This window comes from Pongo pygmaeus, chromosome 2 (genome assembly GCF_028885625.2).
Source record: "Pongo pygmaeus isolate AG05252 chromosome 2, NHGRI_mPonPyg2-v2.0_pri, whole genome shotgun sequence".
Classification (NCBI taxonomy): Eukaryota; Metazoa; Chordata; class Mammalia; order Primates; family Hominidae; genus Pongo; species Pongo pygmaeus.
In genome coordinates, this window is record NC_085930.1 from 110,167,898 (window position 1) to 110,195,586 (window position 27,689).

Genomic DNA, 27,689 nt, shown 5'->3' on the forward strand with positions numbered 1-27,689 from the left:
AGGATGCAATATATGAAGATAGGAAATTCCATAGCTGGGGGAGGACATGGCCTAAATCACTGTACATCTTCAAGAACAGGAAGGAGCTTACATCACTGTACATCTTGAGGAACAGGAAGGAGAAAGGGAGAAGAGAACAAAAATCAGAGGAGGATTTGAATTTTGGTTTGGACTTGGTTTAGTTGGGTGCTGTGGTTCAGGGGTGGGGGACAAAGGATAAGCTTCAGAGTGGTGAAGTGTGGAGAAAACTGATGGGAAGAAAGGGGAAGATGTGGTAAGTACCATGCAAAAAATGTGAATAAAGAATAGAATAACCAGCTTGGGCAACATGACGAAACCTTGTCTCTGCCCCTGCTCCCCCACCCCCAAAAAATATATATATGTAAATTAGCAGGGTATGGTGGTGTGCCCCTGTAGTGCCAAGTAGTCGGGAGGCTGAGGTAGGAGGATTGCTTGAGCTTGGAAGATGGAGGTTGCAGTGAGCCGAGATCATGCCACTGCGCTCAAGCCTGGGTGACAGAGCAAGAACCCGCCTCAAAAAAAAGAATAGAATTGTTCTTAAATTAGGTTTTGGTTTCTGATCTGTGCTTCTGAAATTTGACATTCCTTAGGAATAGACCACTAGGGAACCATGTTTGTCATGGCTACAATGGGGTTGCATATGTCAATATATACAGGTAAATAAATATATACCTTGCTCTTTGTAATGGCTACAGAATATTCCACAAGGTCCAGCTTTTCTCCTGTCAGTAGGCATTCTGATTGTTTTCCGATATTTTGAGTTACCAGCAATGTAACTTTTCTATACACATACCCTTTTTCAATAGAGTGTATATTCCTAAAAGCAGGATTGCTGGATCAAAGAGTAGGCACTATTTTTTTTTTTTTTTTTTTTTTTTTTTTTTTTTTTGAGACGGAGTCTGGCTCTGTAGCCCAGGCTGGAGTGCAGTGGCGCGATCTCGGCTCACTGCAAGCTCCGCCTCCCGGGTTCACGGAGTAGGCACTATTTTTAATAGGTACAGTGAGATCATTTTCCAAAAGTGTCCTGATAACTTATTTATGAGAGCTCCATTTTCATATACCTTAGTGTCTACTTGCTCTTAATAATATTTTTCCCGGCCAGGCGCGGTGGCTCATGCCTGTAATCCCAGCACTTTGGGAGGCCAAGGTGGGCGGATCATGAGGTCAGGAGATTGAGACCATCCTGGCTAACATGGTGAAACCCCGTCTCTACTAAAAATACAAAAAAAATTAGCTGGGTGTGGTGGCGGGCACCTGTAGTCCCAGCTACTCGGGAGGCTGAGGCAGGAGAATGGTGTGAACCCAGGAGCAGAGGTTGCAGTGAGCCGAGATTGTACCACTGCTCTCCAGCCTGAGGGACAGAGCGAGACTCCATCTCAAAAAAAAAAAAAAAAAAATTTCCCAAATTGGATAGACAAAATGTTGTCTGAGGTGGCATTAGGTTCAATTTCCTGACCAGCATTGAGAAAAAATACTTTCTTATTATGTTGAATGGCCACTTGCCATGCCTCATCTGTGAAGCTGCCTACACATGACTTAAGCTCATTTTTCTTTTGAGTGTGGTTTATCTTCTTCTTGTGAATTTCCAGCAATTTTGTATTTTAAGTATATTAACTCTTTGGTCACATGTTACAAATATTTTCTTCTATCTGTTGTTTAGTATTTTAATTTTGTCTCTGGCATACATTACATACATACTTTTTTCCATTTTTTATATAACCCAAGTGTATATTTTTCTCTGTTTCTCCTGGTTTCTTGTCTTGCTTAAGACTTCCAAATAATCCTCAAAATTTCTTGGTGGAGTTTTGAATTTTGTTTGCTATGTGTCTTATTTACATTTAGATGTTGAATTAATTTCAAAATTATTTTTGTTTTTTAAAATTATTTTTGTTTTGAAGTGGGAGTCTGACTTCATATTTTCCAAAGGAATAGTCATTTGTATCATTTATTAAACCATCTTTTCCAGTAACCTAAAGTACCACTTTTATCACGTGTTATTTTGAGATTCTCTTCTATTTCACTGACCTTTTTGTCTGTTTTTGAGCCAATCCATATTGTTCTGATTATAGTTGTTATAGTAAGTTTTAGTATTTGTTAGGGCAAAATTTTTCCTAAAAATTTTCCTACTACAATTTTTCTCTAGAAATTTGTTGATAATTCTTTTACATTTTTTTCTATATAAACTTTAAAATTACTTAGTTCAGCTTCAACAAAATTCATTAGGCCCTGATTGAAATTGTGTTAAATTTGTATATGAATTTTGGAAGAAATAACACTTTTGTGATGAGTTTGTCCTCCTAAAAACGTATTCACTGTCTCTGTTTGTCGATGGCTTATTATATATCCTTCAATAAAATTTTTTAGTTCTTTCATATAAGCTCTGTACTTTCCTTGTTTTTCGTTGGTAATTCATTGCATTTATTTCTCTTGTAAATAGTATTTTTCTAATCAATCTTCATTTTTAACTAGTTATTACTGCTATAAAGAAGAGCTTTTGAAAAATATATCCCATAACTACTAAGCCCTCTTATTAGTTATAATTGGTTGTTAGTTTTTCTTGGGTTCATACTCATAGCTGCAAATAAGGATAATGTTTTCTTTTTTCTGCTAATACTCATACTATTTATTTATTTATTCATTCTATTTTTTATTTTTTGAGATGGAGTTTCGCTCTTGTTGCCAAGGCTAGAGTGCAATGGCACGATCTCAGCTCACTGCAACCTCCGCCTCCTGGGTTCAAGCAATTTTCCTGCCTCAGCTGCCTGAGTAGCTGGGATTACAGGCGTCCGCCACCTGCCCAGCCAATGTTATATTTGTAGTACAGATGGGGTTTCACCATGTTGGCCAGGCTGGTCCCGAACCCCTGACTTCAGGTGGTCCGCCTGCCTCAGCCTCCCAAAGTGCTGAGATTACAGGCGTGAGCCACCACGTCTGGCCACTTATACTAATTATTTTATGTTTGCTCTTATTGCATTAGCTAGGGCCTCAAAAACAATATTGAAAACATCTCTGTCTTAGTCTTTACTTGAATAGTAATAGCCTTATTATTTCACCATTTAATAAATTGTTTGCAGGCTGGGAGTGGTGGCTTATGCCTGTAATGCCAGCACTTTGGGAGGTAGAAGTGGGAGGATTGCTTAAAGCCAGGAGTTCAAGACTAGCCTAGACAACAAAGCAAGACCCCATCTCTGTGAGAAATTTGAAAATTAGCCTAGTGTGCTGGTATGTGCCTGTAGTACTAGCTACTCAGGAGGTTGAGGCAGGAGGATCACTTGAATCCAGGAGTTGGAGATTACAGTGAGCTGTGATCATGCTACTGCACTCCAGCCTGGGTGACAGAATGAGACTTGTGTCTTAAGTTGTTTGCTGTGGGTTTGTAGTAAATGATTTTTATTTAAGTATATTTTTCTACTTCTATTTTAGATCATTTTCTGTTTGTTTATCTTAATTGGGAATAACTATTGTATAGCAAGTGCTTTTTTAACCTTTATGTTTTTTTAATCTTAAATTATTTTTTATTGTGTTTCTTACCTCATTCAAGAGCTAATGGTCCTTTTTTGTGGAAATGTGGTAGCCTGTTTAGTTGCCATTATTTTAAATAATTTCAATAAATAAATGGCATATTAAATAAATTGTCTGATGTCCTGAAGAACAGGCATTATCAACTGTTTGAAGCATCAATTTTTTTTTTTTAATTATACTTTAAGTTCTGGGTTACGTGTGCAGAACGTGCAGTTTTGTTACATAGGTATACACGTGCCATGGTGCCATCAACCCATCACCTACATTAGGTGTTTCTCCTAATGTTATCCCTCCCCTAGCCTCCCATGCCCCACAGGCTCTGGTATGTGATGTCCCCCTCCCTGTGTCCATGTGTTCTCATTGTTCAACTCCCACTTATGAGTGAGAACATGCGGTGTTTGGTTTTCCGATCTTGTGATAGTTTGCTGAGAATGATGGTTTCCTTTCCCTGCAAAGGACATGAACTCATCCTTTTTTATGACTGCATAGTATTCCATGGTGTATATGTGCCACATTTTCTTCATCCAGTCTATCATTGATGGACATTTGGGTTGGTTCCAAGTCTTTGCTATTGTGAATAGTGCCGTAATAAACATACATGTGCATGTGTCTTTATAGTAGAATGATTTATAATCCTTTGGGCATATGCCCAGTAATGGGATGGCTGGGTCAAATGGTATTTCTAGTTCTAGATCCTTGAGGAATTGCCACACTGTCTTCCACAATAGTTGAACTAATTTACACTCCTACCAACAGTGTAAAAGTGTACCTATTTTTCCACAGGCTCTCCAGCATCTGTTGTTTCATGACTTTTTAATGATCACCATTCTAAATGGCATGAGATAGTATCTCATTGTGGTTTTGATTTGCATTTCTCTAATGACCAGTGATGATTAGCATTTTTTCATATGTCTGTTCACTGCATAAATGTCTTCTTTTGAGAAGTGTCTGTTCATATCCTTTGCCCATTTTTTGATGGGGTTGTTTGCCTTTTTCTTGTAAATTTGTTTAAGTTCTTTGTAGATTCTGGATATTAGCCCTTTGTCAGATGGAAAGATTGCAAAAATATTCTCCCATTCTGTAGGTTGCCTGTTGACTCTGATGATACTTTCTTTTGCTATGCAGAAGCTCTTTAGTTTAATTAGATCCTATTTGTCAATTTTGGCTTTTGTTGCCACTGCTTTTGGTGTTTTACACATGAAGTCTTTGCCCATGCCTATGTCCTGAATGGTATTGGCCAGGTTTTTTTCTAGGATTTTTATGGTCCTAGGTCTTAGGTTTAAGTCTTTGATCCATCTTGAGTTGATTTTTGTATAAGGTGTAAGGAAGGGGTCTAGTTTCAGTTTTCTGCATATGGCTAGCCAGTTTTCCCAACACCATTTATTAAACAGGGAATCTTTTCTCCATTGCTTGTGTGTGTCAGGTTTGTCAAAGATCAGATGGTGGTAGATGTGTGGTGTTATTTCTGAGGCCTCTGGTTTTTTCTGAGGTGTTCTGGTTTTTGGAATTTTCATCCTTTCTGCTCTGGTTTCTCTCCATCTTTGTGGTTTTATCTACCTTTGGTCTTTGATGTTGGTGACCTCGGTTGGAAATGCAGAAATCACTCATTTTCTGCTTTGATCTCGCTGGGAGCTGTAGACCGGAGCTGTTCCTATTTGGCCATCTTCCAACCTTTATGTTTTAATTTATGATTATCTTTTCACTTAAAAACGTAATAAATTATGTTGATAGTTTTGCTAATTTTAAGCTATCTCTGCATTCCTGAAATAAACCATGTTATATTATTATATCATATTCTGTATATTTTTCTGTTAATTTGTTACTGATGGTGAATCCACATGGGTTTGCAGCAACTTCAGTTCTTGCATCTTCAGAAGGATTTGACCAAGGGGTAAGGCAGAAGGAGAGACCAAGGCAAGTTTTAGAGCAGGAGTTAAAGTTTATTAAAAAGCTTTAGAGCAGGAATGAAACGAAGTACAGTACACTTGGTGGAAGAGGTCCAAGCAGGTGACTTGTGAGATGAAGTGTGCAGTTTGACCTTTGACTTAGGGTTGTTTGTTGTTTTTCTTGGAGATAGAGTCTCGCTCTATCCCCCAGGCTGGAGTGCGATGGCGCAATCTTGGCTCACTGCAGCCCCCACCTCCCTGGTTCAAGCGATTCTCATGCCGCAGCCTCCTTAGTAGTTGGGATTACAGGCACCTGCCACTACGCCTGGCTAATTTTTGCATTTTTAGTAGAGATGGGGTTTCACCATGTTGGCCAGGCTGGTCTCGAACTCCTGACCTCAAGTCATCTGCCTGCCTCAGCCTCCCAAAGTGCTGGGATTACAGGCATGAGCCACTGTGTCTGGCCTGCCTTAGGGTTTTGTATGTTGGCATACTTCCAGGGTCTTGGATTCCTTCTGATTCTTCGCTTGAGGTGAGATGTCCACAAGCACAGTAGCCTACTAGTGCTTGGGAGATAAGCATGCACAGTGTGTTTACTGGAGTTGTACACATGCTCACTTGAGGTCCTTACCAGTCAAATGTCCCTGGAAGGTCATATGCCATTTAAACCCCACCCCCCTGCCATTCTGCCTCTTAATATGCATGCCTGAGCCCACTTGTCCAACTCGTAAGGTCTTATTGGGAAGCTGCTGCTCACCAGTTTCAGGTGTTCTCTGTGTATTAGGAGACTGCCTTTCCCTGGCACCGGATGTGACCAATTATTATTTTAGAAAGAGAGTCAGCAACTGCCTGACCATCACCTGATGGTTACCTGACATTCCAGGTGTGTGTGTAGGGGGGTGCTGGGAGCACCCTTCTGCCCTCCTCATGCCTGACTAACTACCTACTGTAACAAATTCACTTCTGGGTTCTATTTGCCAGTACTTGATTTAGAATCTTTGCATCAATATTTGTAAGTGAAATTGGTTTCTGTTTTTGTTTGTCATACTTTGGTATTAAGTGTGTTCCGGCTTTTTAGAATGAATTAGGAGGAGCCTTCCATTTTTTCTATGGTCTAGACCAGTTTGAGTACATAGCAAGTATCTGTTCTGTGATGATGCCTACTGCCCAATATTAATAAGGCTGTAGAGTATTACTGAGTTTTTAATCTTCACTATTATGATCTTAAAATATGGCCTTGTTTTAAAAGGAGTCCTCTAAAATACTTTTCTTCCCCCTCTTCCAAGTTGCCAGGTTTTTGGTTATCTCATTGTTTTGCTTTTTATTTCACTTGTGTTTAGATAAAAAGTTTTTAAATTTCACATTTTTAGGCTGGAAACTTATTGCAACAGGAGGGAATATTTAGAGAGGAGAGGAACACACACACCATGCAAGACTTTTGTTGTGGCATAGTTGGAGACCTGAGAAGGGGAAGGAAACTGGATTTATCAGAAAGAGGGAGGCAAGGGCTAAATGTCAAAGCCTGGCTGTAGCCCTCACTCCTATAAGCTGAGTGACTTTACGCAAGCCTTCTCTGACTTCAGGCTGTTTTTCCGTCATCCATGTATCACGTTGAGAACGGCCTAATGTAATTGCTGTGAGGATCAGAAGAAATAATATTCAAGGACTTCTGAACCCTGAAGGCATTATTTTGATGCAAAGCGTACTGTTGCAGGCTTATTTTTTTCCAGTGATTCGTTAAAACAGAATACTTCTTCAGTGAAAGGAGATTTTTATTGGTAAGTGTTTAGATAGTTGTTGATTTTTGTAAGATAGTTTTTTTTTTTTCTTAAATCAGGGCCTCTAATGGTCATGAGATTAAAAACAGGTCTTAAATTTTACCCCTTGTTTTTTTTCACCAGGCAAAGAGACTGTTTTGTAGCAAACTAGTCTTCTAGCTCAAAGAAAAGAGAAATAATTTTTTTTCTGCCGTGCACTTTCAATACCAGTTAATTGAACTACATGTTCTGAGCACCTGAAATGAAATTATTGACGAATTCATTCTGTCAGACTGTGTAATCTCCTAGTCTTATTGTGAAAACTTGCTGCATCCTCTTGTGCCCCTTGTGTCTTCCTTCATGGGTCACCCTAAGGGCCAAGGGAGAGCTTTCCCCTTGGCCCTCTAAAGGTTCACTGAAAAATCAACTTGCAAAAGGCAGATTAATAGGAGAAAAGGCAGATTTATTTAACATGTGTACATGGGAACTTTCAGAATGAAGATCCAACCCCTCAGTAAGGTACAGAAGCTTATATACCACCTTGAGGTTATAAAAATAATGCAGGCTCAGAGAGTGGCCAAAAACAGATTTTAATGGCAAGACAGGTTATAGGGGAGAGAATAAAGGAGGCTTGGCTAGCAAAAGTGGCCTTGTTATGTAGATGAAGCCTCATAGCTAGAAGCCCTCAGAGAGAATAGATAGTAAACGTGTCTTTTCAGACTTGTAAAGGTGTCAGACTCAATCTCTCCCAGATCTGTGAAAGGCCTAGAAAGGGAAAGCCTGGCTGCATTAATGGAGATTCTCTACAGATGCAAATTTCCCCGACAAGAGACAGCTTTGCAAGGCCACTTCTGTCTGCTGGCCCTGTGGCAGCCATTTCAAAATGTGTCAAGGAAATATACTTTGGGGTAAAATATTTTTATTTTCTTCAAGTGCAATTAACTGTAAAGACATAAACTGTACCTTTTGCGGGTGGCGGAGAGGACGCCATGAAGGCCTCGGGCACACTACGAGAGTACAAGGTGGTGGGTCGCTGCCTGCCCACCCCCGAATGCCCACACCGCCCCGCTACCGCATGCAAATCTTTGCGCCTAATCATTTGTCGACAGGTCCCACTTCTGGCACTTCGTATCTCAGTTAAAGACGAAGACGAAGAAGAAGGCTTCAGGGGAGATTGTCTACTTGGGCAGGTGTTTGAGAAGCCACCGCTGCGGGTGAAGAACTTGGGCAGCTGGCTGCGCTAATGTTACTGGGGGTCCTTGCTCCCGGAGCTCCCAAGATGGTGGCGGGCCGCTTCCAAGATGGTGGCAAGCCTTGTCTTCTCTGAGGTTCTTGGCCTCACGGATTCCAAGGAATGGAATCTTGGGCCATGCGGTGAGTGTTACAGCTCTCTTAGAAGCCGTGGGTCACGGAAGAGAACCGTAACCCAGTGACTAGTGTTCAGCTGGATTAGGACAAACCCGTGCAGGAACAATGGCAAGTCTTTAGCCCGATGGGGAGCGGCAATGGGCGCCTCCCTGGATCGGGAGCACAGCGGGACACCCTGTCGGATCCGGAGGTATGGAAGTCAGCAGCCGGTCTGCGAAGGTGGCAAAGGGCGGCAAACAGCAGCTAGTCCTGCCTCTCACTATGACTCCCGGAGCAGCACCTACAACATGTACCGGCAATACCGGGACTTGACCACCGCGGGCGCTGTCACCCAGTGCTACCGCGCCAGGGCCCACTCCGTCCAGATCACTCCACCAGATGAAGGTGGAGGTGATTGCAGCCAGCAAGTGCCGCCGGCCGGCTGTCAAGCAGTTCCACGACTCCAAGATCAAGTTCCTGCTGCCCCACCGGGTCCTGCGCCGTCAGCACAAGCCACGCCTCACCCCAAGAGGCCCAACACCTTCTTCTAGGTGCAGGGCCCTTGCCTGGGTGGGCCCCAAATAAACTCAAGAACGCCCCGGTGAAAAAAAAAAGACATAAACTGTAAATGCTTAGACAATTGGTCATGCGTGTTGGCGGAGAACACGGCCCCACCTCCATGATGTAAACCAAAAATAAAATCCTAAGTCCCCCCACCAACTGAATGGACCCTCTCTTGGCCAAGAAGACCTCAGAGAAACCTGAAAAACTGTGTTCTTGGCCATGATGGGAAGAGAGGTTAGATATACCTTGTTATACCCTCTCCCTTTTGGAGTTTAGGCACAACTGACTAGCATTAACATTGAAATAGAGATCATTAGACTGATAAAACAGACTTTGTTGCCACAAAGAGTGGCACATAAGATAGCAAATTCCAACCTGATTCTGGTATAACATCACATGACAGCAGACCCTGAAGGAAATAAAAATATTTTACCCCAAAAATATATTTCTTTGACATATTTTGAAATTACCCTGCAAAACTGTCTCTTGTTGGGGGGAATTTGCATCTGTAGAGGTATCTCCATTAATGTGGCCAGGCCTTCCCTTTCTAGGTCTTTCTGGGATCTAGAAGAGATTAAATGAGTTTGTCACCTTTAAGATCTGAAAAGAGACATTTACCCATCTATGTTCTCTGAAAGCTGCTACCTGGAGGCTTCATCTGCATAACAAGAACCTTGGTCTGGCTGGGCCTGTAGCTCACACCCATAATCCCAGCACTTTAGGAGGCTGAGGTGGGCTGTAGCTCACACCTGTAATCCCAGCACTTTGGGAGGCTGAGGTGGGCAGATCACTTGAGCCCAGGAGATTGAGACCATCCTGGGCAACATGGTGAAACCCCATCTCTACAAACAAACAAAAAACCCAGGCATAGTGATGTGTGCCTGCAGCCCAGCTACTCGAGAGGCTGAGGTGGGAGGATCATTGAGTCTGGGAGGTTGAGGCTGCAGTGAGTTGTGATTGCGGCACTGCACTCCAGCCTGGGTGATAGAATGAGACCCTGTATCAAATAATAATAGTAAAGAGCCTTGGTGTCCACAGCACCCCTTAACTTAACTCAGGCATTTCTTTTGTCTTTAAACAAAGCTTAATTCTTTCAACCAATTGCTAATCAGAAAATGTTGGAATCCACCTATGACCTGTAAGCCCCTGTTTCAAGGTGTCCTACCTCTTTAGGCTGAACCAATGTACACCTTCCATGTATTGATTTCGTTTTTGCCTATAACTTCTGTCTCCCTAAAATGTATAAAACCAAACTAACCCAACCACCTCAAGCACACCGTTTCAGGACGTCTTGAAACTGAACACTGGGCCATGGTCACTCATATTAGCTCAGTATAAACCTCTTGAGATATTTTACAGTTTTGTTTTTCTGTTAACATTTATCAATCATATGGGTAGTATTGACTTATGAATCTTTTGAGCAATGTGAGGTGCTGAGGCAATTGATTTTAGTTTTTTGTGTCTATTGCATGGTTAGGAACCAGACCAAGTGTTACGTGTTACCCTAGAGGCATCAACATGAACTGTTACTTTTGAATCTATTTCTAGCAGCTTGGCTTCTCTGATGAGATACCATTTTACAATGCATATGGAAAGAACAAAAAACACACCACCTGAAGACAAAAATTGTAAGGTCACCAAAACTCTATAAAAATGTCCCATTACTAAACTTATGAGTAAAAGGTTTAAGGTCTGGAAGCAGATCTTTTTTACTTTTGCTAGAGTTACCCAGGAAGTCATTATTTCCACAGGAAATAAACAAAGAGACATTTTCTTAAAAACGAATGATCATCTTGTTGAATTCCTGCCTTGTGGCATTTGATGCTGATCATCCATCCATGTCCCAGAGCACAGGAAGCTTATAGCATAAAATCATTAGTTAGAGAAGATATCATTAATTCTCAAACATGACCAAAAATTGAATCTTTTAAGAGACAAATTTAATAAACATTCTCTTTCTTTATGACCCGTGGCCTTTTTCATGGATTGCCTACCCATTACGAGTTTCTCCTGGAGACTGGCCCTCCTCCCTCAGCTGACTGCAAGGGTACAGCTTTGCTCCTAGTGGGGACTGTGTCCCCATCCCTGCCCTGTACCCTGCCCAGTGGTGAGCACATGAGCACCCACCCTAGGCTCCACCCTGCAACCCATCCTTCCAAGGTTTGAAATTGCCTCAAAGAGTAGTCTGTCTTGGTCTGGCTGCTCTCCCAGATTGGAGGGATGTGAGATTAGGAGCTATTGGCCAAGGCCTTTTTGGTCACACAGTCTGGGACTCAGAGAGAGCCCCTCAGAAGCTAGAGAGAAGTGGAAGTAGGAACTCAGCAAAGAAGAGGCTTCAGGGTCATGCCTAGCCATCTTTGACTATTGGAAGGTTATTGTGTTTCCCTGGGTATGGTGTTTTGGGGGGCATAACTGTGTTGGGAGCAGTTCCTAGGGGCAGAGTTGTTCACAGTTCACATAGCAGGTCTCACACTGGGGAGCAGGTGGCATATTAGATGATTGTTCAGGTGCTTCCAATCCTGAGATCCCATGGTTCTCTAAAGGCATGTCAATGAAAAGAGTCAAACTTTGTGAAATATTTGAAGAGACTTATTCTGAGCCAAATATGAGTGACCCATGGCTCATGACACAGCCCCAGGAGATCCTGAGAACATGTGCCCAAGGTAGTTGAGCTACAGCTTGGTTTTGTACATTATAGGGAGACATAAGACATCAATTGGCCGGGTGCGGTGGCTCACACCCGTAATCCCAGCACTTTGGGAGGCCAAGGCAGGTGGATCACGAGGTCAGGAGATCAAGACCATCCCGGCTAACATGGCAAAACCCTGTCTCTACTGAAAATACAAAAAATTAGCCGGGGGTGGTGGCACGCACCTGTAGTCCCAGCTGCTCGGGAGGCTGAGGCAGGAGAATTACTTAAACCCAGGAGGCGAAGGTTGCAGTGAGCCGAGATCACACCATTGCACTCTAGCCTGGGTGACAAGAGCAAGACTCCGTCTCAAAAAAAAAAAAAGAAAAAAGACATCAATCAATACATACAAGATGTACACTGCTTTAGTCTGAAAGGTTCTGCAAGGTTCAGGCACTGTGGACTGTCATTTTAGTGTGATTTGGAAAGCCTCTGGCTTCCAGGTCATAGGTGGATTAAAATATTTTCTGATTGGCAATTGGTTGAAAGAGTTATTATCTAAAAACATGAAAATCAGTAGAAGGGACTGTCTGGGTTAAGATTAAGTGATTGTTGAGACCAAGGTTTTATCATGCAGATGAAGCCTCCAGATAGTGGGCTTCAGAAATAATAGATTGTAAATGTTTCCTATCATTTCTGTCAGTCTTAAGGTCTCTGTTTTGATGTTAATGCTGGTCAGCTGGGCCTGAATTCCAAAGGGAGGAGGGTATAATGAGGCACGTTCAACCCCCCATGTCCCATCATGGCCTGAACTAGTTTTTCAGGTTAGCTTTGGAATGCCCTTGGCTGAGTGAAGGACCCTCAGTCAGATGGGGGAGCTTAGAATTTTATTTTTGGTTTATAGGCACAAATTGAGTATCAGTCTTAGTACCTGGCATAATTTAAAAACTACATTTTACTCATTTTCTTCACTTACAGTTGACCAAGCAAATTCAGCTTTTTTATCTAATCATATTTTGTTTTTATAAAAGTAATACATACAAATAATTTTAAAGGTCAAATATTCCTTTAAGAGTAATAACAAAAGAATGAATGGGTCTCTGCCCTTTCCCAATTTCCTAGAGTATATGACTCAAATTTTTAGCCCTTTTTCTGCTGTTTACCTCTATATTTCTAAATACTATGTTTTTCAGTTTTATTGACTCTCTACTATAAAATATGAATGTCTTTATGTTCCATCTTGCCAGTGTAATTTCATATCACAACTTTTGGTTAAATCAGTGATTGTATTATTATACAATTAGTATATTGTATTATTATACAATTATTATACAATTAGTAATTGTATTATTATACAATTATTATACAATTATTATACAATAATACAATTTAGTGATTGTATTATTATGCAAATTGTATTTGTAGATAAGTACGTAGTGTGCCATGATTATGTTTCCTTAAGCATAATTGAGTTGAAAACGGCCTTGTTTTTTCTTTGTTTGGTTTGTGTGTACCTATCATTGATTCTTTCCTAAACATAGTGTGCTTAAACACACCAGACAGCCTCTCAGTGTATTGTGTTGTTTTCCTTGGAGAGGGTATTCCTGGAACTGTGGTGTTCCCTTCCCATTTGGGCAGTTCACCTCCAGACTGGCTGCAGGGTTTCTGTCCTCACTTCCCAACTTCTTGGGAATTCACTTGGCTTCTCGTTTCCCACCCCTTTCTTGTAACCCCCTCCTTTACCTTGGCAGGTTCATGAGAGATAGTTTGGAATCTTGCATATCTGCAGACATCTTTATGCCCATCTGCCCTCCAAATTTGGAAGACATTACCCATTGCCTCTAACATTGCTGTTGAGAGCCTAATGCCAGCCTGACCCCTGATCCTTTACACGGGGTCTGTTCATTCTCTCTGGAAGCTTTCACAGTCTTCTCTTTATCCCTGGTGTCTGACATTTCACAATGATATGCCTTTGTGGTCTCCTCGATCAGAGGGACTTAACACTTGCAGACACCTGTTCTTCAGTTCTGTGAAATCCTTGAATTGTTTCTTTGAGAATTATCTTTTCTCCATGTTCTATCTTTATTTCTGGCCCTCTGTTGCATTTTCTGGACTTACCATTTGTTGTATGTTTTCCCCCTATTTTTGGGTCTCCTTGTTTGTTTGGGTTCTTCTGTCTATTTTGAGATTTTCTTGACTGTATTTCCCAATTCTTCTATTGAATGTCAGCAATCATAAGTTTAGTATCCAAGAGCTCTTTTTTATTCTCTGAATGTTCCCACCTCCTTTTAGAAAATAGCATTCTGTACTTTATTTCATGAATGCAGTATTATCCCTCTGTACTTTTCTTCTGATCTCTGCCTTGTCTCTGTTTCCTCCTAATTCCTCTTTTAGTGGAAAGGCGTTTTCATTATTGTGTTACTGCCTCTGGTGCTGCCTGTAATTCAGTCTCACGTGATAGGAAGTGTTTTGTCTTCCACTGGATGAGAGAGGGGATGGGGCTCTGAAGGATAGAGAGGGGACAAGGAGTGTCTTCTGCCCTTCTGCAGCCCTTCTGGGGGCCTAGGCTCTATCTCCTGGGGTTCTCCAAGGCCCGGGCACTGTGGGCTATCATTTTATGGAGATTCAGAAGGAGGGGAGAGCAGATGTAAGTTCATCTGTTTAATCCAGAGGTCTCCCGGGTCTCCAGGTTCCAGTATTACACTTTGACTTTAACCATTTGGTAATTAACTTTTCTCCTACTTAGTCTATCCACTTAGAAATGTCTGCAGGCTTCAACTTTCCTTTTTCCCTCCCTCCTTTCCTTCCTTTCAAAAAGCTCTCTTCAGGGCAGATGTACCAATCACATTTCATTAGAGGTCTTTACTTCTCTGGTTCTTTTTTATTGTTGAGTCCTGTGAATTTGATAATTTTTCATAGATTATTGAACTTTAGATTGACCAACTTCTGAATTAATAAATATATTAAAATTTAATATTTATTTTTTATTTCTAACTTCACCTACTTGAAAAAGAAAGCAACAACAACATTTAAAATGTAAATAGGATAATTAGGTATAGAAACTTTCAGAGAACATCTGGGATAACAGGGACTGTGTGTTTTTACCATATAAGACATGATACAGTTGTTATACAATTAGGCCTTAATGCTTGCTCTTATATTTTCATGTTAGCACAAGTGAAAAGGAAAAGGTAGTGCCTCTTTTCTGTTATTAAACAAAGGATCAGGGAACCTTGATTAACACAATAATCTATGTCCTCAAGGATAGTTTTAGAAAACCATTCAGGTGGTTCACTATAGTTTCTAAAGTGCCCTAACTTGTGGAGGCATTTCTGTAGGGGGCTATAATATTATCAAACAGGTACTTGGGTTTGCTTTTAGATGCTCTAACCTTAAAATGGAGACAATTTGGAAGTCTAAGGATATATCAGACTTTTTAAAAACTATTTGACTTCTCAAGCTTTTGCCAAATGTTTGATCACAGTCAATTTGTTATTGAATTATCTGCTATGTATGTATGGTGTGAATAATCTGTGTTTGAAAATGAGAAAAATTGTACTGTGTCAAATATGAATACTACATAGGAGTGAGAGCTAAGCATTAATATAAATTAATTACTTGTGCGAAAGACTTCTCCCCACTAGGAGGACAGCCTGTGTTAGCACAAGCACAAACCATCAGAGTAGACAGAGCCACTATTTTTCTGATTGTGATGATGTTGGAATTTCTCACTCACACATGGTCACTATAGTGAAATGAAAAAAGCATGGGTCCTGGAGTCAGACAGCTAAGATCCTGGCTTCAGATCTCTCTAGCTAGGGGAAGTTACTTTCCAGACCTTAATTTCTTAATCTATAAAATAGGTGGTTAAAGTCCCTACTTTAAAGGGTTTGTTAGGATTGGGCTTTTCATTTATAAAACACATAGCACAGTGGTGAGGTCATAATAGATGGCTGCTGTTTTTTAGGTTGCTGATTTCAGAATTATCATTTTGCATAGAAGAGGCAACTTTGACAAGGACATTTTAAGGCATCTGTTCTGACTAACCCCAACTTCCATCTCCAGAACCTCACTTCATGTGACTCATATAGACAACTCACTAACTCTGTGACCTTGGCCAGGGTACGTAACCTCTCTGATCCTCAGTTTCCTTATCTGTCTATTGGGAATAAATGTAGTCTCTGCCTCATAGGGCTGTTGTGAGCATTAAATGAGTAAATATATGAAAAGCACTTAGAATAGGGCCTGGCACAAGGTAAGCATTGTGGTAAAGTGTGAACTGAAAAAACAGGGACTACTTCCTTAGAGATGGGCCATTGGGAAATCACTTCTCGACATGCCACCCTCACTCCCTATGTGTGCCTCTGGTGTGCAGGTTGGCGGGCCCCTGCCAAAGTCAAAGAGGTCTGTCCAATTGTAAGTGATACTGGCTCTTTTTTCTGCCCATAATGAGCAACAGGCACCTTCTATGTTAATATTATGCCTTGCCCAAACAGGAAGACCACGTCACCTTCGTGTCTTCCTGTGTGCTGTTGTGTGTGAACACACCCAAGGTCGACTGACAGTATAGGGGATGTTAGAACATTTAAGATGAGGGGTAATTTGTCATCAGGCTATTCCCTCCTGCTCTGAGCTTACTGCAAGTACAGTATTATGGTCCAGGATCCAAGGAAGCATTAAGAGTTTTAGATCTGTGTTGAGATTGTTCCATTTGATTCGCAGATGACTTTTATGTGATGACATTTTGATTTAGCACTTAAAATCACTTAAAATTTAGCACTTAAAATCACTTAAAATAACTGTCAGCTGTTATTAACAATTATCTTAATAAAATGAAATTGAAGGTAATAGATGGAGTATGTCTTGCCTCATTTTCTGTCCATACCACTTAGGACAGTCCCTAGCATATGGTAGATGCTCAGTAAATGTTTGTTTGAGTAAGTAATTTATAAGTTATTTTCATATTCATTAATAAAAAGGGAGAGGTAGTACATCTTTTTTGTGCATCTGCCCAAGTTTTATCCACTACAATACCTTTGATATTATTCTAGCTTTTCTTAACAGTTACAATAATACTGTATCTTTTCAACATCATATCATCTCAATATGCTGATCAGTTTTAATTTGAGGGATAATGAAGGATTTCTCTATTTGTAAACCAGTAGATAAATAACAGGGCTTGTCTCTAGGGAGAATACTGTAAGGTGGTAGAGGGGTGCAGAACAGGAATGGATGGAAGATCTTTTCTGTATATTCTTTGTCTTTATTTTTTAAAACTATGTATACACATTACTTTCTCAAATGAAAGAAATTTTACCCATGTTAAAAGAAAAAAAAAACTCTTGTATTTGCCCACTGTGGAGATCTGCCTGCATTGAATAGTACAGGGAAATTACTTATTGATCAGCAAATTGCTTATTGATTGGCAAGGTTTGCTATGTTTTCTTTCTTCTTTCAAAATACATGCTATGGTCATGCATGAATTCAGGGATAGTCTTCATTTTCTTTGAGCAGTTAATCTTAGGCTATCTCATTATTTTAATGTTTATTAGTGGTATAGCTTGCTCATACTAAGTTCCACAAAGTGATCTAACTCAAGATTTCCTGGGAAGATGGTGAAGTAAGGCAAAAAAACAATAAAAACTGCAAAGAAAAAGGAAAGTAAGGAGAAAACTCCATAAACCAAGAAAAGGAAAAGTAAGGAGAAAACAGGGAGCTGGCAGGGAAGTGGTGTCCGTTGCATCCTACAGGTGTTGAGAAGTTTTGATCTGATATAACGTGAAGGACAGACCAGCTTCAGGAAGACACCAAGAACCAGCCAATGTCTTCCCTTCCTGAGACAATTGGTGGGATGACATGAGAAATGAATTTAACAAATGCTAGTAGACCACTACAGACCCCGCTAATTGGAGATCAAAAGCAGGCCTAGAAGAGGTAGAGACTCTTTCTACCTTAGGATTCAGTAACATTCACAGACTGGGTACACGGATATCACCAAAATAAACTGAAAACTTGGGGGCAAACTTCAGGTCTACCAACAGTTATTCTTTGGAATTTTCTTTTGTTCTCCTTTGGTTTTTATTTAGACGTGATTAAATACATGATAATTTTAGGGGGAAAGTAGATAAGCTAACAGAAAAAAATACTGTAAAACCCAGAGAAAACCAGTTAACATTATAAAATGACAATAATGAGCAAACAGTGTATCAAAATATATGATTCTGAAGTAAATCACATAGAATAAATATGAGATAATGGCCATGGACATTTTTGAAAATAAAGCCACAGTAACTGAAAAATTATGATACTGGCACCAGAATAAGTAGACAGATAAATAGAACAGATCATAAAGTCCATGAACTGTCAAAAGTATAGATACATACAAATTTGTAGGCCAGGTGTGGTGGCTCACACCTGTAATCCCAGCACTTTGGGAGGCCGAAGTGGGCAGATCATTCGAGGTCAGGAGTTCAAGACTAGCCTGGCCAACATGGTGAAACCCCATCTCTACTAAAAAATAAAAAAAACTTTGCCAGGTATGGTAGCACACACCTGTAATCCCAGCTACTCTGGAGGCTGATGCAGGAGACTGTCCTGAACCCAGGAGGCAGAGGTTGCAGTGAGCCAAGATTGCGCCATTGCACTCCAGCCTAGGCAACACAGCAAGACTTCATCTGAAAAACAAAACAAAAACAAAGAATCCCCCCACAAATTTGTGATAGGCATTTTTTGCCAGTGGAAAAATGATTAATTAGGTATTAAATGTTGCTGGGACAAATGGCAAGCCATTTGGGGAGAGTGGATAAAGCCTTCCCTTTTTTAAAGTATACACTGAAATGAAATTAAGTCAAGTTAAATATATGAATATAACAAATTGAAACCATAAAAGGACTGGAAAGAATTATAGGTGAATATTTATCTGATCTTTGGGTGGGGAGACCTTGACTATGAGAATGACACCAAAGAAAGAAACTCTAAGAAAAAAAATTCACAGGTTATTCATGCTAATGTTGTGTGTAAGGTTCAAGACCGAGAAGGAGCTGTATGTCCAACATTAGATAATTGAATAAATGTTGACCCATCCTTATAATGGTATATCTTGCCACTATAAACATAAAACTGTATGTAAGTATTTATCCTTGGAAAGACAGCCGTGACATAGTGCTAAGTGAAAAGCTTATACAGGCGTATGTATAGATGTTTGCTTTTGTATAAATGGCCTGGGCAGATATAATCCAATGTTAACACCAGTAGTTTTCTCTGTCTATTAAGATTTGGATAATTTATTTATTTTGGCTTTTCTGTGTTTCTTTCTTTTCTCCTACTATAGTGATTATATATTTAAATAATCATGTCTAGTTAAAAACCAAAGGACAAAAAAAATTCTACAAAATAATTAGTGATAATAAAATCGGAGAGAAAACTGAGCTTCAAACTCCCCTCTTGACTAGATTAGATAGATAGATTTCTTAGAAAGATTTTGGGGACCATCTGTTTTGTTGCATGATAACAGCATTTCTTTATGTGGCAACTTGAATCTGTAATGACCATAAATGCAAATTTCTTTAAACATAAAAATCAAATACATGTTTTCATTCTAAAATACCACTAAAGATCATATTTTTAAATGATGATTTGTTATAGGTGATATTTGACTTATTTATACATTCATTCTTTTTAACCAGTGTTTGTTTTAATTTCTCTGAATTAAACATCAAAGAGCTGTTTTAAAATATAAATTTGTTATGGAGAACCAAAGTTAGTGAATATGTCTCTTAATGAGAGCTTTGGCTAAGCCAATTAAAAACATTTACAAGTCAAAAATGTAATCAAGGAGAGATTGTTTTAGTTTATTGTCCACCAAGAAGCTTAGCTGCCAGCAAGAAAAACTCTCATTTTCTGGGGAAATGTTGCTCCTCCTGCTTTGAGCTCTGCAATGTTTTATCGACTTGGAAAAACAACATATTAGTTTTGATAATCAAGCCTGATAAAGTCCTCTGAGCCCATCAGTTTTCTCTTGTGAGCTGACAATCTTCTAATGTGAAAAAGGAAGAAATTGGGGTGGGCGGGGGCAGGGAAGTACTGAAACTTGCAGCAAGTGGTATGACCATGTGTAATCAGTCTTATATAGCCCTTTATATCCTAGGTGGAAATCAATAATCATCATTTTGCCTTTGCTTGAAATTGCTTTATACCAAAACCAAAAAGGCCTCCGTTATAGCACTTTCTCTCAGTTGCACACAATATAAAAATGCTCTTTGGACCATTCCAAAACTGTATACACATGCTGGCTGGGAGGAATGAATGACTGTGTGTGTTTGCTCTGAACCCTCCTCAGCCCAGCTGTGTTGTCACTTGGGCTGCACTCTCACTGTCATCACCAGGCCTCTGTCACTGACTCCAGAACTCTCCATCTTCAGAGGTTGTAATTTTCTTTGTATAGCCTTCCTCACAACCCCACCCAATAATTGCCATTTGTATAAAAATACCTCAGGATCATTCATTCATTTATTCCATATTTAAGCGCTGCAGAACATCCTATGACGTCCAGGGCGGCTCCCCACAACAAATAACTTTCCTGTCCAAAATGTCAGCAGTGCTGAGGTTGAGAAACCTTCAGTTAAATCAACTATTTTCTTCAGCATGTCTAGGAACTGTGTTGGGCATAAAGTGATAGAAGAGCGAATGGGATTTCTTTCCTCCCATTCTGGTAAATTGGCACATGAGAAAAGTCAACAAATAACAAATAATGACAGTGGCATGTGGGAGAGGCGCGTGTGGCACTGAGAGCACAGGGGTGGTCATGCTCTCTCTGACTGTGCCTGTGGGGCTCAGAGCATTCCAGACCAGCTTTATCATGGTAGGCAAGAGGAGCAAGTAGAGTGACGTGGCAGGAGCCTAGCAGTGAGGAAGAACGTGGCTTATGACATCCAGGAGGAGAGTGTAGACGGCACTGGGCATGGAATCAGGCCAGCAAAGCGGACAGTGTCTCGTCATGAGAGATCCAATACTGGGCACTGATCACATTTAAAAGAGACCAGAGAGACATAATCAAATGCTGTGCATGAATTTTGACTAGATTCTGTCTAGTAGGAAAACAGCTATAAAAAAAAAAAGACATTTTGGACCAAAAAGCTTCCAGAGAGGATTTCACAACACACTGATTTGCCAAGATTAGTTTTGTGAATGATTTTTCTCCACTTATTATTTTGAAATTTTCAAATATACAGAAATGCTAAAAAAGTTCAGTGAATAGTTGTATGCCTTTAATCCAAATTCTGTAATTGTCATTCATATTTATCATTTTGCTTATATTTGCTTTGTTTTCATGTATATACATGCACATACAGACACATGCAGATAAAAACACAACTTTTTTAAAAATGAACTTCTTGAAAGTAAAGTGCAGACATGAAGGCAATTTACCCTAAATATTTCAGCGTACATCTCCTAAGAATAAGGATAGTCTCCTATTTAATCCCATTGCTGTTATCACATTATGAAAATTAACAAGAATTTCATAATTTCCTCTAAAATCTAGTCTATATTTACATTTCCCCAATTGTCTTCCGAAATTTTTTTTATAGAATTTTTTCCTCCTACGTCAAATAGGAAGAGCCAGTCAAAATTCATTGCATTTGGTTGTTATGCCTCTTTGGTCTCTCTCTCTCTCTCTTTTTTTTTGGCTAGTCAAGTGCAGTAGTGAGAAGGGTGGGGAAAGAGTGGAACAAGGAGTTCGATCTGTAACTGACCGTGAACAATCAATTGAGATAACTCACTGTGATAACTTCAGACCCTCTTTTTTGGTCTCTTTCAAACTTACACAGTCCTATCACCCTTTCCCCCTACCCACCATATCAGTGACTTTTTTTCATTTAAAAAATTTTAAGGGCTTTTAAAAAAAATTTACATACAGGAAAAGTCATACTTTTTGGTGTAAAGACTTGTGTGTTTTTGTATTAATTCATGTAATAATAATCAAAATTAAGAAATAGAACAGTTTCATCCTCCTTTCCAAATTTCCTTCCATTGTCAAACTCTCTCTCTACCCTTAACCACTAATCTGTTCTCTCTCCCTACAAGTATGGCCTTTCTCAGAGTATCATATAAATGGAAACATATAGTACATAGGCTCTTAAGTCTGTTTGTTTTTCACTTAGCATAATGCATTTGAGATTCATCCATGTTATTGCATTTACCAATAGTTTGTTCCTTTTTTGTTGCTGAGTAGTGTATCATCGTGTGAATATACCACAGCTTGTTTTTCCATTCTGTAGAAGAGGAATATTTTGATTTTTTTCCAGCCTTTGTGATTTTGAATAGAGCTGTCATAAACATTTGACCTTTTTTTCATCCATTTATTTGTGATCTTCATTGATAAAGTAGCCATGACATTGATTTTTGAAGAGGCAAGGTCAGCTTTCCTGTAGATTGTTCCACAGTGTGGATCTGGTTGTTTCCTATGATGTTTTGTTTCATTTTTCTTAAAAAGAAATTTTTTTAGAGATGGGATCTCACTGTGTCACTCAGGCTGGAGTGCAGTGGCACTATCATGGCTTACTGCGGCCTCAAACTCCTAGGCTCAAGTGATCCTCCTGCCTCAGCCTCTTGAGTAGCATGTCCAGCTTGCTTTGTTTTCTTTTTCTTTCTTTTTAAAATACTTGCTCCTCTGTCACTATATTATATTGGAAATTGTGTCTAGAAGCTTGGGATTTCATCATAATATGGGAGTACCTATGGGAGTGTATCATTTATAGGAATGTCTTCAAGAAAACTGGTTACATGTGGAATTTAACACCCTTGATGTTCACCCAGATGCCCTGAACACTCCACCTCTGCGGCAGAGGGACATGATGAGGTTTTGGATCAAGAGTAGAAAATCTAGACTTGCAAGGAATATTCCATTTCCTAAGCATTGAATTTTAAAACTTTGTCTCTTCCTAAATGTGAGACATTTTATGGCAAGCAAGTAAGGAAAAAATAAATGTTTTATTTATACTTGATTTTTTTCCCAATGTTTCTGTTTTAATGGATATACTTTTTCTGTTAGTTAAAACTGGGGTTGAGTGTTTGATGTTTCTATAAATAGGTTTCCAACTGGGGGAAAGTGTTTTCTAAATATTTCCTGGGTCACCAGAGCAGTGTTATGTAAGAGAAGAAATCATTATAGCATCCTTCTAAAAATATTTTAATGGAAAATTATTCTACAATCAGACTGTATCTGTTTAATGATGTAACATTAAATGGTCTTGATTTACAATGTAATTTATAAATTTATAAACTTAATTTTTTTAGAGCAGTCTTAGTTTTCTAGAAAAATTATGCAGAAAGTAGAATTACTGTATATTGGCCAAGAGCGGTGGTGCACACCTGTAATCCCACCACTTTGGGAATCAGAGGCAGGTGGATCATTTGAGTTCATGAGCTTGAGATTAGCCTGGCAACATGGTAAAAACCACTCTCTTTAAAAATCACAAAATTAGCCGTGTGTGTGGTGACATGCGGCTGTACTCCCAGCTACTCAGGAAGCTGAGGTGAAAGGATTGCTTGAGCCCGGGAGGTCGAGGCTACAATATGCCAAGATTGCATTACTGCACTCCAGCCTGGATGACAAAGTGAGACTCTGCCTCAAAATAACTAACTAACTAAATAAATAAATAAATAAAAGAATTACCAGGCTGAGGCTGGCAGATCATGAGGTCAGGAGATCGAGACCATGGTGAAACCCCGTCTCTACTAAAAATACAAAAAATTAGCTGGGCGTGCCTGTAGTCCCAGCTACTCGGGAGGCTGAGGCAGGAGAATAGCATGAACCCGGGAGACAGAGCTTGCAGTGAGCCAAGATCGTGCCACTGCACTCCAGCCTGGGTGACAGAGCGAGACTCCATCTCAAAGAAAAACAAAAACAAAAACAAAAGAATTACCATATATCTCCTCTACTCCCCATAGCCCAAACAGGTTCCTCTGATCTTTTCACTGTCTCTATAGTTTTGCTTTTACAAGAATGTTGGAATCATTCAGTAGGTAGCCTTTTCAGACCTGCTCCTTTTACTTAGCAGTATCCATTTAAGATTTCTCTATGTCTTTTCATGGTTTAATAGGTCATTTCTTCTTACCATTGAGTAATATGTCATTATATAACTATACTACAGTTTGTTTATCCATTTATTTACTGAAAGACATTCTAATTGCTTCCAATTTGGGCAATTATGAATAAAACTGTTATAAAGTAGAACGTAGTTTTTAAAATACAACTCCAATTGTTGATACTTCTTTGAAGTTCATCAATGTCTGCATTTGTTAAGCTTTACATTGACTATTTACCCACAGTATGTCCAAGAATGTTTCCGGACGGCACTAGCCATCACAAAAGCAGATGATCAAATTCCTTGCCTCATGGAGCTTCCTGTCTATCTAAGAAAGAGCTGGATTATATTTAAAATATATGTTTGTGGGTGTGTGGAATTAATGTATATACAGACATATGTGAACCTCTACAAAAACTTTTAAAGACTCTAGTCATTAGAAGAAGATTAAACACTGAGTATAGAAGTATGTTTAAGGATAATGGGAGACTGAAGGCCATGGACTTCCTTAGTGGGGGTGCTCTGGAGAAGAAACCTCTGACTGTGATACCTGTGCAATGACCACCATGCATCTCATATTTAGGGTAGCTTCATTTATAAAGGTAAAAGCACTGGTTCTTGGCACTTCCAGAAGCCTTCAGAATTTTCACTCCTAACAGTGCAGTTAATGAAACAACTGAACAGGACCTGGAATATTATAAAAGAGAATAGTGAAAGATTCTTGACAGGTCATGTGCCTTCAAGTCCTGTTAATTTGATGAATCAGTAGGAGATGAAATCAATATAAAACTGAAGGAATTGTCCACGGGGCAAATCACTAAAAGCAGCTGATTAGGCCGGGCATGGTGGCTCACGCCTGTAATCCCAGCACTTTGGGAGGCCAAGGTGGGTGGATCACGAGGTCAGGAGTTCGAGACCAGCCTGGCCAACATGGTGAAACCCCATCTCTACTAAAGATACAAAAAAAAAATTAGCCGGGCATGGTGGCACACGCCTGTAATTCCAGCTACTCTGGAGGCTGAGGCAGGAGAATCGCTTGAACCTGGGAGGCGGAGGTTGCAGTGAGCCAAGATCGTGCCATTGCACTGTAGCCTGGGTGACAGGACAAGACTCTATCTCAAAAAAAAAAAAAAAAAAAAAAAAAAAAAAAAAGCAGCTAATTGATGTAGGATTGAAAATCCAGCCAGGCGTGGTGGCTCACACCTGTAATCCCAGTACTTTAGGAGGCCAAGGTGGGCGGATCACGAGGTCAGGAGATTGAGACCATCCTGGCTAACACAGTGAAACCCTGTCTCTACTAAAAGTACAAAAACTTAGCTGGCTGTGGTGGCATGCACCTGTAGTCCCAGCTACTCGGGAGGCTGAGGCAGGAGAATCGCTTGAACCCAGGAGGCGGAGGTTGCAGTGAGCTGAGATCGTGCCACTGCAGCCTGGGTGACAGAGCGAGACTCTGTCTCAAAAAAAAAAGAAAAGAAAACCCACTGAGATGTTTAGGGAAGAGATTTGAGTTACCACCACCACAGTCTGATCTGCTGAGATTGTTTAGTTTGAAGCCTGGATGCATTCATGAAAACAGGTGAAACATTAGGTGCTGTGGAAACTTTGTAAAGCTTGATTTACATTTAAAGTTTGATTTACATTTAAAGTTTATGTGAGCTCCAGAAATCCCAAAAATTCACTCTTTCTTTCTACAGTCCTAGAAAGCCATGTACACACATACCAGGCACATGGTGACAGTTCTTCCACTGGTGCACCCTTGGCTCTGTCACTCTTTGACTCCTTCACAGGAAGCTTCCATTCTTCCGGGGCTCTTTCTGTTACAGGAAAGTGTTTTGGGTCAGAGAGAATCCTTTCAGCATTTCCCAAGGGCCCATATGTCAATACTGTGCTGCACACTGGGGATGCCATGGTGACTGAAATAGTTGTGGAAATTATGAAACCAACTTGTAGAGTAGACCACTTTGTGAAATCCTTAAGGATTACCCACCTACCAGCATTGTGCCCACAGCAATTTTTTAAACACATAAGAAATCACTGCTAAAAATTATTAGACATTATGGCCAAAGCAGGAAAGTAATTTTGCTATGAAAGGAAAATAGCTTGTGGATTGAAAGGATTTATAATTAAAGCTTAAAATATGACCTAGATGCTCACATTATACAACCCCAGGCACCACAAAAGAGTACTTATGCTCAATGCTAAGAACTCCATCACTGTGATGAAAGCTAAATAAAGTGTCTGTGTTTTTCCGTGTAGTTTCATAGCTATAAATTGACTGGAAAACTCTAAATTTGTTTGTATTTTCTTTTAATTGTCTTTACAATTCGGTTTGTGAATCTGTCTGACACTGTATTACTGTTGCAGTTAAAATTAGAAGAGTTAAGGAAGGATCACTGCATTCTACCTTATGCACTATTCTTCATCAGCTTTCTTGAAGTATAATTTACATACAATAAAGAGGACCCATTTTAAATGTTCAGCTTGATAGGTCTTAACAATTGTATACATCCAAAATCACCACCACAAGAAGATTCAGAACATTTCTATCACTCTGGAAAGTTTCCTCCTCCCCTCTGCAATCAGTCCCTCCTACTCCCCAGTGCAGGCTGTCACTGAAGTGCTTTCTTGTCACTATAGATGACAATGGCCTGTTACAGAAATTCATATAGATGGAATAACATAGTAAGTATTCTTTATATCTGGCTTTTTATTTAGCATAACGCTTTTGAGATTCATCCATGTCATTGCGTGTAGTTTGTTGCTTTATATTGCTAAATATTTATTCCATTGTATGAATATACCATAGATTTCTTATCCATTCACCCATTAATGAACATTTGGGTTGTTTCCATATTTTTACCGTTATGAATGAGGCAGCAGTGAACATTCTTGTACCCATTTCTCATGTGCATATGTCTTTATTTCTCTTGGGTAAATACTTCAGTGGAATGACTGAGTCTTATGATAAGTATATATTTAACTTTATAAGAAATTTTCTAACTGTTTTATAGAGTGGTTTTAACATTTTCCGTAAACTTCAACCAGCAATGATTGAGAGTTCCAGTTGTTCTAAATCCTTGCAAATATTTGCCGTTGTCAGTTTTTAGTTTTTTTAGCCATTCTGATTGATGCATTGATATTTCATTGTGATTTTAGTTTGCATTTCCCTGGCAACTAATGATGTTGAACATCTCTTCTGTGTTTATTAGCATACTATTTGTGAACATTCTGTTAAAGTTTTATGCTCATTTTTGTTGCATCATCTTTTCGTTATTGAGTTTCATGTGTTCTTTACATATTTGATACACAAGTTAATTGTCAAATATAATACATATATTGCAGATATTTTCCCCAGTGTATGACTTGCTTTTTCATTTACTTAACATAATGTGTTGAAGACAAATTTTTAATTTTTGGTAAAGTACAGTTTCTCATTGTGTGTTTGTGATTATTGCTTTTTTATGTCTTGTCAGAAAAATCTTTGGTTACCCTAAGGTCCTGAAGATTTTCTTCTATGAGTTTTACAGTTTTAACTTTTACATTTATATCTATGATCCATTTCAAGTTAATTTTTGTTTATAGTATGAGAGCGAGGTTAAGGTTCATTGTTTTCCTATATGAATATCCAGTTGTTACTCTAGTCATTTGTTTAAAAGACCCTTTTTTGTCATTGATTACTTTCGCACCTTGTCTACATTCATCTTGCCATATATGTGTGTCTCAATTTCAGGACTCTATTATATTCCATTTATATATCTATATTCTTACGTGTTGATTACTGGGTTTTTTTTTTTGTTTTTTGTTTTTTTTTTTTTGAGATGGAGTCTTGCTCTGTCACCAGGCTGGAGTGCAGTGCAGTGATCTCAGCTCACTGCAA

The 27,689-nt window shown here is 39.4% G+C and overlaps 2 protein-coding genes and 1 pseudogene across 9 annotated transcripts in view; all 3 read left to right on the forward strand.

Moving 5' to 3' along the window:
• Positions 1-27,689, forward strand: part of ANO10 (anoctamin 10) — a 247,296-nt gene that overhangs the window by 118,710 nt on the left and 100,897 nt on the right. The window lies entirely within an intron of this gene.
• LOC129032433 (large ribosomal subunit protein eL20-like) lies at positions 8,176-8,430 on the forward strand (annotated as a pseudogene).
• On the forward strand, positions 8,692-9,084 carry LOC134737551 (large ribosomal subunit protein eL20-like). The gene has a single exon (XM_063661415.1). The coding sequence runs from the start codon at positions 8,692-8,694 to the stop codon at positions 9,082-9,084; it is 393 nt and encodes a 130-aa protein (XP_063517485.1).